General features: G+C 36.4%; 1 protein-coding gene across 2 annotated transcripts; it reads right to left on the bottom strand.

The window, feature by feature from the left end:
* Window positions 1-3,109: 3,109 nt before the first annotated feature.
* LOC120167815 (translation machinery-associated protein 22-like) lies at window positions 3,110-6,109 on the bottom strand. 2 transcript variants are annotated; one of them, XM_039176710.1, is made up of 7 exons: window positions 5,911-6,109; window positions 5,737-5,805; window positions 5,411-5,475; window positions 5,205-5,286; window positions 5,051-5,118; window positions 4,875-4,958; window positions 3,110-3,490 (listed from the first exon to the last, which is right to left on the bottom strand). In XM_039176710.1, exons 1-7 carry the CDS (start codon window positions 6,056-6,058, stop codon window positions 3,434-3,436), a joined length of 573 nt encoding a protein of 190 aa, XP_039032641.1. In that variant the 5' UTR covers window positions 6,059-6,109; the 3' UTR covers window positions 3,110-3,433. The 2 variants fall into 2 exon arrangements, with proteins under 2 accessions (XP_039032641.1, XP_039032640.1); XM_039176709.1 differs by having other exon boundaries at window positions 3,120-3,490; window positions 5,737-5,808; window positions 5,911-6,108.
* Between the last annotated feature and the right edge of the window lie 7,041 nt (window positions 6,110-13,150).

Below are 13,150 nucleotides of genomic sequence, written 5' to 3'. Positions count from 1 at the left end.
ATACCAGTTTATATGTTCTCTCAACACATCAAATTTAAATTATTCGTACGATAAATATAAACCTATTTGAATTCCGATTCACCTCTTATAAGTATGCTTCACAACAAAACTACACGAGTACTTGACGTTCAAATCAACAATTAAATTAATATATGAACGTGATTGATACTGTATTATTTTCCCTGTGAATATAGGGCAACAATTTCCATGGAAAGACACCGACGTTTGCCTACTTTTCGACCTAATTACCGGCTTAAAGTTTCTGCAGTGAAAAGGGTTATTTGCACTCATGTTCAAGATCTTAGTAGTTTTATACTTGGTGGGCTGACACAATTATTCTCTTATTTTGTCTGTCATTAGACGCGGATGTATTATTTCAATGGCACGGTGTTTAAAAAATTATATTAAAATTTTAAAGATACAAAATCTTAAAATTTTAAAAATATGAATTTTAGCTTCAAGCATTGAAAAAAAATGCAGCCTAAAATTTGAATCCACTTAATTTAAAATTATTGTTGTAAAATAATATTTTAATAATTTAATCGTGTTATATTATCGAGAAGTATGATCAATTAAAATGAAACAAACGGATCTTTAGATTCATTTAAGGACTATATCTATATATTCCCTTGCAGTATGATAATGGACGAAGATGAACCCTTAATTCTAGACATAAAGCACAAAGTGGTGCTTAAAAAAATGAAGAAAAACAACACCATGTCAAGATTCTTACAGTGATTTGTGACAATGGGACAAATAAAATAACATTAAAAAAAGCCATGATGGAGACAAAAAAATATTAAAGAAGAAAGAACAAGTGGAATAACTTGATGTGCGTGGGACAAATGCAGGGCTAATGGGAAGCAGTTTGAGATGTGAACATGGTCGAATGAGTTCGAGGGAGAGACATGCCTTTCAGCTTATTTTGATATATTAATGGGAAGAAACAAAGCAACATGTTTTCACACACTAATAACATGCTTACAGAGTGTGAATACATGATGTTGGCTGGTCTGATGATGATGTCCATGAAAATGATGATGATTATGGTGATATTGGAGATGATGTTGTTGAAGACAGTAATACACAAAGGTGGAGAAAAAACTGTTTTTTTAACACCACTAATATTATATTTATTACTCTCTAATTCGAATTAAATCATGCATAAGTCTATTACAAGGATAATCATCCTAATTTAATTTTCTTCATTCACAACAACAAGATTTGAACCTCTAGTATTTACTTAAAATATTTAATATCTCATCCCATCAGACAATGATGATTCATTTAAAAAGTTCTCTAAAACACCAGCTTCCCTTTCTAGACCACCTATTACTTGGTCTGACAAAACAAGACATCATGTAAGGTCAAGGGTTCGAATCCTTACGTTATGATTAAAAAATAGCTCATGTAATGAATCTCTACAGTATATCTAAATTACTCGATCAATGAATCGTATATCGATAGTTATACAAAAATAAACTGATAACAAAATTTAGCTCACAAAAAAATTTATATTCTCACTCATTTCCATCCTTCATGGAGTAGGGCATTATATCTTTCTCCGGTGAATCCTAAAGTTTCAGGCTCCCTCAAAGACAATTGGTCTCCACTTCTGTATCAATAACCCTATGACATGTGCCACGATCTTATTCGCAAGTTCATAACATAATGATTCCCGTGAACATATATAGAAAGAAAGCAGGACAATCCAACCAGCAACCTAAGTTTACTAGGCCAATTACTTCATGGAAATTTAACCCCCAAAGGTACTGCAATCTCAATATCATTGAAAATACAGCTCCAGAAGCTATAGTTTCAATGAACTTAAGCACTACTCTCAATACATATCCATGCAAAACTCAGAATCATGTTCAAGTGCATTGAATCTCTCTCCAATGAGCCTTGAAGCTTCCGGGTTCCTTTAAACACAATCAATAGCCCTATAACATGTGACATGATCCTATTCGCAAGTTCATAACATCGTGATTCCATATAAAAAAAATCTAGAAAGAAAGCTTAGACAATCCCACTAGCCATGTAGGTTTACTAGGTCAATTGCTTTATGAAAATGGAACCCCAAATGTACTGAGAAACTAATTTCAATGAACTGAAGTACTACTCTCGATGCTTATCCATGCAATTCAAAAACATGTCCTAGTGCACTGAATATATGTTCCAAGTCTTTTTCACCCTGGCATTTACAAGACACTAATAATTGAACCTTTCAGACGAGCTTTATGGCCCATTGCAATCAAAGAAATCGATAGCATGGCAACAACAACTAGCAAAACAACCAAACCAAAGCACCATCAACAGAGATGGAGCCAAGATCTCAATTCAAGGGACAAAGAGTAATTAACAATAGGAAATGAGGAGCAAAATCAAAATAAACTAAAATTAGGAGGTCTAAGTAGGTATACATTCATATATATTCTTTGATAATAATAAAATGGGGGGGGGGGGTAAGTGACCCCAGGATAAAGCATAACTTCGTTCCTGACCATCAAGCCATCCTATCCATACACACAAAATGACCTACTATGTTACTACTGACCACCATCTCCACTTGTGATTGTCCACTTATGCAGAGAAACCTTGACTTATGTACACTGCAGCTCAGTGTACTACTCATGAATGACTGATGCAGACCTGTAACTACTTTTTAATCATAACATATTAAACAAGCTTCCTCTATAATTGGAGAAATAACTATTCTGTCACATACACGGTTTCTAGATACATTATCGTAGTTCATATGGCAGCATCTTTGCAACAATCAAACCTAAATCTCACTGGAAAGTCTTCAAATAATGTCAAATCTTTTTTAATATACTTCCTAAACCACCCTTAGCCCTCTTCCCTTCCCCTAAAACTCCTAACTAGTTATACTCACGAGAAGGACATTACACGCCCAAGTCTACTCAAACCCGCAATCTCCAGGAGTCTACAATAGCATTGGCGCCAACTGAGCTGGTACAATCGGGAAAAGTGCCAAAGCTTGATTACAGTAAACTTTATATTACACAAAAGAAACTGATACTCCATACAGGGCACAAACATAAGCAAAAACATAGAAGCCCAATAGCAAGAGCTTAATAAACTGTGGAAAAGCAAGCTCATCAGGACAAATTGAAATAGCATCTTGGTAAGGAAAGTCTACATAAATGCAAATAGTGTACACCATTTATAGTTGCCACTATACATGCTGCATCTGTTGATTGAATGCACATACATGTTCAACAACTGCCAAAATTATACTATTTAAGCAAAAGGGTAGAATGCGACTCTTAAAGAAGGAAAATGTCATACTGGCTGTTGAATTTTGGAAAGCAGCACTTCTGAATTTGATAGGATTATACATCTTATAAAGTCCCATTAACAGTGAAAAGGTATACTGCAATCCCTATCATGTCTCAGCTTTCCTTCAAAGTCAAGCAGCTGGAACCTTTTTTCCATCCTCAATAAAGAAAATTGAAGTTTCCAGGACCTAAGGAAAAGGGGAAATTGAAAGTTGGTTAATTAACGTAATTAGATTACAGTCCAATAATCTTGTAGAAGAAAACTGTACGCATGTAGTTAATCCTATCCTGAAAAGAAACGAAAAGATAAATATTAAAAATAAACAACGAAAACCATCCCTGCCTTTCTTGCAAACTAAATAAAAAAAGAAAGAAAGCTTTTCTTCTGCTATTACGAAGCAACCAATGGCCGTGAGCCCATGACTCTCAACAACTCATTTAAAAATTTCAAATTTTAGTTCCGATCACAGATCCAGTGATACACAAAAGAAAAAGGGAAAACAAGTAAATGAATTTCTAATTACTTCTTTATAAAGAAACTACTCAGAGAACAATAATTCGTGGCAATCTGAAAAACATTTGCAAGAACTATTTTTTCATCTTAGCACAAAATTCCCAACAAGGTACAACCACGTGAAAAATTTATGCCTTCAAGCCTCCACTAAACTACACAATATAGGTTCTACCATTACACAACAAGTTATTTCAAGGTTTCCGATGACTTCAAAGCACTGTTTCCTCTTTCCATGCTTTTAGGTCTTTTAAAAAGAAGAAAAAACACATATAATAACAAAAGAAGTACTTTATTTTGTTCCTTTCACAAGTCAAAATTCCCAACAAGGTATAACCACGTGAAAAATTTATGCCTTCAAGCCTCCACTAAACTACACAATATAGGTTATACCATTACACAACAAGTTATATCAAGGTTTCCGATGACTTCAAAGCACTGTTTCCTCTTTCCATGCTTTTAGGTCTTTTAAAAAGAAGAAAAAACACATATAATAACAAAAGAAGTACTTTATTTTGTTCCTTTCACAAGTCAAAATGACTTTATACAAGTAAATTCTAGGACAATTCAATACAGATACAGGTGTCAGCAAGTTACATATAGAAAGACACCCATTAAGAATAGAGATAAGCAATATGAACAAAAGCATGGCCCGTTAATTAATGCAAAGTTTCAGCACCATTTTTCTATAGTTTTCCCTCTTGGAGTCATGCTTACTTTGCGAGAACATGGAAATAAAGTAAAGGGTCTCTCATATAGTTTATATTGACCAATGTAGGTGCAGTACTAGATAATTTCGGCTCAGAGTCCTGATATAAGGAGCTATAGCCTGCATTATAGGATACAGAACTCATTTGGCATAAATTGAGATAAGACTATTTATTTATTTATCTTGATCTATAAGGCAGGATGCATGCTTATGCTAGTTTGGCTGAACTTCTTAGTATAAGAGTAGTAGTCTGCCTATAAGAAGTTCACCATTGAACTTAAAAGAAAGAAATGGAGATAGATACAACTTAGAATAGAACATTAAAAAGGAAAGACAAGGATAGAAGTGTTACATCAGGCCAGGTTTCTGTAATGAATTCCACAATGTCATAAGATATGTCTCCTTGAACATCAATCTGTTCCTTGTCAGTTGGCCCCTGAAATCAATCAGTTGGGAAATAGGGCATCAAACAATGAGATATTACTGCAAAGAAATAGTTAAATAGCTCTTTTCTGCAAAGTAATGCACCTTCACAACAGAGGCTCCAGTAGCAAACTTCTTTCCAAGTTTCTTTGATGCATCACTTAATTTTACACCTGAACCAAGTTAAGCACAATAATGAGATGGGAACACTGACATCAATTTACGCTTTAAGAAAGCAAGAACGAGCAATGTGGCTCACCAAAAAGTTCCAGGCCTTTTACAGTGGTTATACATTTGCGCTTGTTACGCACCACCTTTTCAATGATAACTTCTTTCTTGTCCTACACAAGGGGAAAAAAACTCAAATTCTCGACTCTATTAAACTAACTCGATATACCACTTAATGTTATAAAATCCATTTCATTTGAGTAATTTTTTTATGAATGGAAGAGCTAGTGATTGCACCTTCTTTTTAATTTTCCCACCAGGAAGACGTTTAACTTCCTCTTGCTTAGCTTCTGAACTACCACCTGCAACCAAGGGAAAAAAGAGTGAAGAATGACATCCTATTGAAAATTCAAGTAAAATCACTAAAAAAAAGTAACGTCATATTGCAAAATTAATCAACTATAGTTCCCTTCCTTATTTTTCGAGAATTATTGGAATGAGATATGTAAAAAATGAGTTTAACCATCAAGAAACTAGAAATAAAATTCAAATCAGATCTGATCTGATATTCAAGTCCAAAACAAATTTAAATCATGAAAAATAGAGTTACAAATGAAATTTACCTGAATCAGCTGAAGATATGCCAGTGGATTGTAATTGATCAGCAATTTTATCAGCTTCATTAGCATTCGCTGCAGCAAATATAAATTGAATAAAAATGGTGTTTTAAAAAAAAAAAAAATCAAATGATAACATTTCAAGTTTCAACTCAACGGCTTTGGTTCAAGGGCGTTTACCTTTGAGGAGATCCGGATAAAGATCCGGTGCGTTTTGGATCAACCAGGGCTTGCATTTTTCGAATTCGGGTCCAAATTCGCAGTATTCGGGAGGCAAACCGCAAACTTGACAGTACTGTACGACGATCTGTTGAGGTTTCTCCGCCATTAGATCGCCGCCTTAATGATTCAATTCACTTTCTCTTGCTTCTTCACCGATTTGCTTGGGACTTGTATGAAGACGCCAAAACGCAGCGTTCCAAACACGGAATTTCTCAATCTATGGGAATTAGGGCGAAAACAACAAAAGGCGGGTAAACTACAAGATTAGTAACTTTTGTTTCAATTTTATCTAATTTTGATCATTGATTTTTCTAAACTCGTTTTCATTTTCAGTTTTAATTAGATACGTATGTTAATGAGTCGTGCAAACTACATGACTTTCAATTGTTTGACAATAAATATACATACTCCTGCATACGTAAAATTGTATGGACAATAAATAGTGCAAGGTTGTTAACATTATGAATTTTAAATTCGTGTAAGTAATAAATTGTATGGACAATAAATAACGTTTTTTCAAAGTTTGTGGTAAGAAATTTTATTGGTGGCCAATATTGAAACACAAGATTGTAATAGTGCGATGATTTGTTTTTCTAATAAAATTTATTATTTATAATTGTGAGAGATAAAATTAGTATATAAATTCACACTCGATAATATTAATTTGGGAGAGAAAGAAAGAGGAATGAAGACGGATAAATCTTCTAGTAGCATCTCCTTTCAGGAGAGATGAAGAAATTTCTATATACTTAGTGTTATTTCGATCATGTAACATTAGTGAAATGACGAATGATCATAAGTAAAGTCTACAAATATATTGGTTCCGACTATTGTGAGGTATGTTGTGTAAGTTAATTGATGTACATCCCACTCAGGCAAAACTCACGACATAATGCATTCAAAAAAAAATATTTCACGAGATGATGCACTGGTCAGATTAATTGCTGAGATAAGGTTATTTCTACAGTCTCCACGTAGGTCGCCATGCTGTCCGGTGAAATGAGATAGGTCGCCATGCACGCCCAGCGACCAACGTTCTGCCTCTGCCCACGCCTGCTCCAGCTCGTCACTTAAACCTATGTTTACTTCAGGTCTAAATAATCTCCTGCTCCCCGCATATGGCTTACTCTCAGCATTCCTCTTCTGGTAAAACTAATTTACAATCTCCAGGTAAACTCTTTACTTTCATTTACCCTTCTTGTATGTTTAAATCTGTTGTAACTACATTTCATCATCTGTTCAGAGGAGGAAACAACACGAGCAGGAGCAGGCGTGGGCAGAGGTTGCAGAACGTTGGTCACCGGGCGTGCATGGCGACCTATAGGTCGCTGGGCGTGCATGGCGACCTACCTCATCTCACCATAGCTCGCGGGGGACGGCATGGCGACCTACATGGGGACTGTAGAATTAACCCTATCTCAACAATTAATCTGGCCAGTGCATTATCTCGTAAAATATTTTTTTTGAATGCATTATGTCGTGAGTTTTGCCTCCCACACAACTGATAGAAGTAACACCTTTAGTAGAGGAAAAAAGTACCAAAGGGTTGCAATTCTGTTCCAGAGTTTTAAGAGTTAGAGAATATTAAGTATTGTGGAGCTTTGATGTTGAGTTCTGTGGAGTCTTTGGATTTATCAAAGATGTGCTGATGGGCTGATACAACGAGTTTGATGTTCTTAAATAAAAATGTGAATCTATATACATTTTCTAAATCTTAAATAAGATATAATAAAAAATACAACCAATGAAAAATCCTAGAGAAAATATTATCGATAGCGCGACAAGTTTCATCAGGGCTGGCGGTGGAAGACCATCGGACAATCTACAACAAGAAGGTGCAAGCCTATAGAGCTCGAAAAAGGAGAAGGAAACTGCAAGAATAATCCAAGAACAAGGGTTTCATGAGGCGATGGAGATTCTTCCATCACAAGGGGTTGAGATTAGTAAAACCCAAGAAAATATCAGTCTGACCTAAAGGAAAGACGTGTGTATGGATGATACACAGGAAGGACAAGGAAAGAAAGACATGGCAGATCAACAAACGAATTAAGTTCATCAAGAACCCAAAAAATCTTACGCAAATATGGTAACAGGAAACCATAACGCAAACAAAAATTCATGAATAATCTAGGAGGATGAGGATATTGAACTAATTACTGGTGATTCTGAAATATATAAATCATGAGATTTCCCGGTGATTCGATTCTCAGAATGGGTGCATAATTGGATCGACATGAGCATGAAGAAATCAGTTATCGTTAGACTCCTTGAAAGAACAATTGGCTATAAAACCTTGGATGTAAGACTACAACCTCTGTGGCAACCAAAAGGAAGATATCAACTGATAGACCTAGATAACAACTACTCCATCGTAAAATTTGAACATGAAGAAGATTACGTGAAAGTCATTACATAAGGCCCTTGGACGATCTTCAGAAGTTACTTCACTGTTCAACTGTGGAATCAATCATTCTCGACTACAGAAAAATACTCGTCACACATCGTCGCATAGATAAGATTACCAAGTTTGCCCTATAAATATTAAACAAAATTGTTATTCAACATGATTGCTTCTACAATAGGTAGTATCGTTAAAGTGGATTATAATACAAGAAGAGGAGAACGAGGTATATTCGCAAGGCTAGTCGTTCTAATTGACCTAAACAAACATCTCATTCCTTGCATAAGAATAAATGGCTTCATTCAAAAATTAGAATACGAGGGACTTCAATTGATATGTTACAACTGCGGAATCTACGAGGACACAAAAGAACAATACGAGATTAACAAATAAACAACGAAAGTCATGCAGAAAGAAATTCAGATGGCAGCAGGATCTCGACAAGGAGGTCAAAGAATACAAAACAAGGATTTACAACCGACAAATGAAATCTACGGACCATGGATGGTAGTGGAACCTAGGAAACGTAGACCAGAAACAAACCTCTAAATAGCCTCAAACAAAAACGAGAAAGCAAAATGATCAAGATTCAACGTGCTTCAAGAAGAGAATTTGCCAACAGAGAATGAAAAACTCAAAATAAAGATAGTAGGACAAGCAATGATCGAATTGTACAGGAAGTCTTGGGAGACCAAAATAGATTACCAAAATAGGCACATGCAAGTCAGGAAATGCACTGAGAACGAGGAGAGAGCCAACAGAAAAGAGCCATGGGGAGTAGGATATCTTCTAAGGAATGGATAAAAGAGAGAACACTATCTACAGAGGAACCTAAGAACAATATTAATTTGGAAAACAATGATCTACATATGGCTACCGAAGTGGTAACACACATACAAAAAGTAAACTCAGACATCATAGAACCAGAACCTGTAACAATCATACCTATCAATGAGGGACATACCCCGAAGATAGTAGTTCATAAACCAATTTTGGGGGAAGGAAAACACACAACAGTCTCGCTATCGAAAAAAGATCAACCAAAAAAAGGAGAAATTAAAGGAATGAAACGAATAGTGTTGAATTGTCAAAGCATGGGCAGCATGTTCTATAATGACAGCATGTGGGGTTGCTTTGGGTGGCTAAAATTGGTCCAAGTTAGGCACCAAAATGGTTGGAAATTAGCAGCCATTGTTGAAAATATTTTATGATATAAGTGCAATTGAGTCATTGTATTTTAGGATATTTACAAATTAGTCCTTAAGCTTCAACTATAAATACCATAGCTCATTTAGCTTCAAAACCATCCCAAAGTATTCTAGCCTTCTCCAAATACTAGAGAATTTAGAGAGTTTCTTGAGAGTTGTTTTCTCCTTTTTATCAAAAGAGAATTATCATTGTTTTCTCCTTGGTAGATCGAGAGAGGTTGTAATTCCTATTTTCTCATAGTGAAATTCTTCTACCGTTACCCGTGGTTTTTACCCTATATTATTTAGGGGTTTTCCACGTAAATTTTGTGTCTCTTTTATCTTCATTATTATTTTCTCAAATTATCAGTTGCGATTTTGCTCTATCCGATAGCCATCTTCCGCAATAATTGGTATCCGAACTAGATTAGAGTGTGTAATATATGTTTATTGTCTTTGTGGTTGCCACCAAAAGGTGGATCCTCCAACATAAGAAAGTAAGAAGTTATTACCCATTCTTTGAAGGTTCCAGAGAACTATTCACGATAGTGAAATAGTGGGAGCTATCCGTAAAAGAAGCTATGGCAACGAAATTTGATATTAAAAAGTTCAATAGGAGAAATTTCTCATTGTGGAAATTAAAGATGAAGGTCATCCTGAGGAAAGACGGGTGTCTAGCGGCTATCAGTGAAAGGCCGGTAGATTTTACAAATGACAACAAATGGATCGAAATGGACGGGAATGCTATGACAAACTTTCATCTAGCATTAGCAGATGAAGTATTGTCAAGCATCGAGGAAAAGAAGACAACTAAGGAGATATGAGATCATCTCACCAAATTGTACGAGGCCACATCGTTGCACAATAAAATTTTCCTTAAGAGGAAATTGTACACTCTTCGTATGTCAGAATCTACTTCAGTGACGGAGCACTTAAACACACTGAACACGTTATTTTCTCAGCTTACATCCTTAAGATGTACAATAGGAGAACAAGAACGTGCTGAACTTCTACTTCAAAGTCTACCTGATTCGTATGATCAACTCATCATCAACTTGACAAACAGTAATGTCACCAGTCTAGTCTTCGATGACATTGCAGCTGCTGTTCTCCAAGAAGAAAATCGGCGCAAGAACAAGGAAGACAGACAAGTAAATCTACAACAAGCAGAGGCATTGATAACGATGAGAGGGAGATCAATAGAACGTGGCCAAAGCAGCAGTCACAAACATGGTAGATCGAAGTCGAGGAGCAAGAAGAATTTAAAGTGCTACAACTGTGGAAAGAAGGGTCACTTGAAGAAGGATTGTTGGAGTCTAAATAAAAACTCCAATCCACAAGGTAATACCGCAAACACTTCAGATGATGGAGATGTACTATGCTGTGAAGCGTCAACCACCGTGGAAGGAAGAAAAAGATTTGCAGATATATGGCTCATTGATTCAGGAGCAACATATCACATGACCTCAAGAAGAGAATGGTTCCATCAGTATGAACCTGTCTCAGGAGGATCTGTGTATAGTTGCAATGATCATGCCTTAGAGATCATTGGCGTGGGAACCATCAAATTAAAGATGTATGATGGAACAATTAAAGTTGTTCGAGATGTGCGGCACGTGAAAGGCCTAAAGAAAAATTTATTATCCTACGGATTGTTGGATAATAATGCATGCAAGATTGAAACACAGAAAGGAATCATGAAGGTGTTTCGTGGAGCGCTTGTGGTGTTGAAAGGCGAAAAGATAGCAGCAAACTTGTACATGCTGAAGGGAGAGACTTTACTAGAAGCAGAAGCCTCTGTTGCCTCATGTAGTTCAGATTCTGCAATGCTATGGCATCAGAAACTTGGACACATGTCAGAACAAGGAATGAAAGTCCTTGTGGAGCAAAAGCTACTTCCCGGCTTAACAAAGGTATCACTTCCTTTGTGTGAGCATTGTATAACAAGTAAGCAACACCGGTTGAAATTCAACACGTCAAATTCTAGAGGCAAAAGTGTTCTAGAATTGGTTCACTCTGACGTATGACAAGCACCAGTTACATCCCTAGGCGGAGCAAAAATACTTTGTCTCATTTATTGATGACTACTCCAGGAGATGTTGGGTGTACCCTATTAAGAAGAAGTCAGATGTGTTTTTTAACTTTCAAAAACTTCAAAGCGCGGGTGGAACTTGATTCTGGAAATAAGATCAAGTGTTTCAGAACAGATAATGGAGGAGAATACACAAGCGAAGAATTTGATGACTTTTGTAGGAAAGAATGCATCAAAAGACAGTTCACAGTGGCGAACACTCCTCAACAAAATGGAGTGGCAGAGCGGATGAACAGAACCTTGTTAGAAAGAACAAGAGCAATGTTAAGGGATGCAGCCCTAGAAAAATCATTCTGGGTAGAAGCAGTCAATACCGCCTGTTATTTGGTGAATCGAGCTTCATCAACTGCAATAGAGCTGAAGACACCAATGTAGATGTGGACTGGTAAACCAGCTGATTATTCAAACCTCTATATATTTGGAAGTATTGTGTACGTGATGTATAACTCCCAAGAAATTTCAAAGCTGGATCCAAAATCCAGGAAATGCAAATTCTTAGGGTATGCTGATGGAGTAAAGGGGTATCGCTTGTGAGATCCCACTGCTCGCAAAGTGATCATCAGCAGGGATGTCATCTTTGTAGAAGATAAGCTACAAAGAAAAGAAGACGATGATAGCACTGAAAAGTCAGAGACTACACAGATACATGTGGAAAAAGAGGTTGAACAAGGAGATTCTTCTGAAGCAGAATCAACACATGATGAACAAGAACCAGAGAGTTCTGAAGCTCCAACAACTCGTCAATCAGATCATGTGAGAAGACGTCCCAATTGGCACTCATATTATGTTATACTGCCTTTTAACAGATGACGGTGAGCCATCAACATACCAGGAGGCAATAAACAGCTCAGATGCTTCACTGTGGATGATAGCGATGCAAGAAGAAATCGAAACCCTTCATAAAAATAATACATGGGACCTTGTGCCACTACCACAAGGAAGGAAGCCAATTGGTAACAAATGGGTCTTCAAAATCAAGCGAAATGGTGATGATCAACTTGAGAGGTATCGTGCAAGACTGGTGGTCAAAGGATATGCTCAAAAAGAATGTATTGATTTCAATGAAATATTTTCTCATGTGGTTCGACTAACAACAGTTCGAGTAGTTTTGGCAATGTGTGCTACATTGAACTTACATCTAGAGCAGCTAGATGTTAAAACAACTTTTCTTCATGGAAATCTTGAAGAAGAGATTTACATGCTCCAGCCTAAAGGTTTTGAAGAAAAAGAAAAGAAGAACTTGGTTTGCAGGTTGAACAAATCTCTGTACGGTCTAAAGCAGGCGCCGAGGTATTGGTATAAGAGATTTGATTCCTTCATTATGTGCCTTGGATACAACAGACTTAACGCAGACCCTTGTGCTTATTTCAAGAGGTTTGGTGATAATGATTTTGTTATATTGTTGTTGTATGTAGATGACATGTTGGTTGCAGGACCCAACAAATATCATATTGAAGAATTGAAGGCACAACTGGCTAGAGAATTTGAAATGAAGGACTTGGGATCAGCAAACAAGAT

This window comes from Hibiscus syriacus, unplaced genomic scaffold (genome assembly GCF_006381635.1).
Source record: "Hibiscus syriacus cultivar Baekdansim isolate YM2019G1 unplaced genomic scaffold, ASM638163v2 tig00111701_pilon, whole genome shotgun sequence".
NCBI classification, from domain to species: domain Eukaryota; kingdom Viridiplantae; phylum Streptophyta; class Magnoliopsida; order Malvales; family Malvaceae; genus Hibiscus; species Hibiscus syriacus.
This window is presented reverse-complemented; position numbering and strand designations above follow the sequence as displayed.

Coding starts and splice junctions, on each gene's coding strand:
- LOC120167815 (XM_039176709.1), bottom strand. CDS start 6,058: ATGGCGGAGAAACCTCAACAGATCGTCGTACAGTACTGTCAAGTTTGC. Junction 4,959..5,050: donor CTGGAGCCTCTGTTGTGAAG/GTGCATTACTTT, acceptor GATTGATTTCAG/GGGCCAACTGACAAGGAACA. Junction 3,491..4,874: donor TTACAGAAACCTGGCCTGAT/GTAACACTTCTA, acceptor CCTTTTCCTTAG/GTCCTGGAAACTTCAATTTT.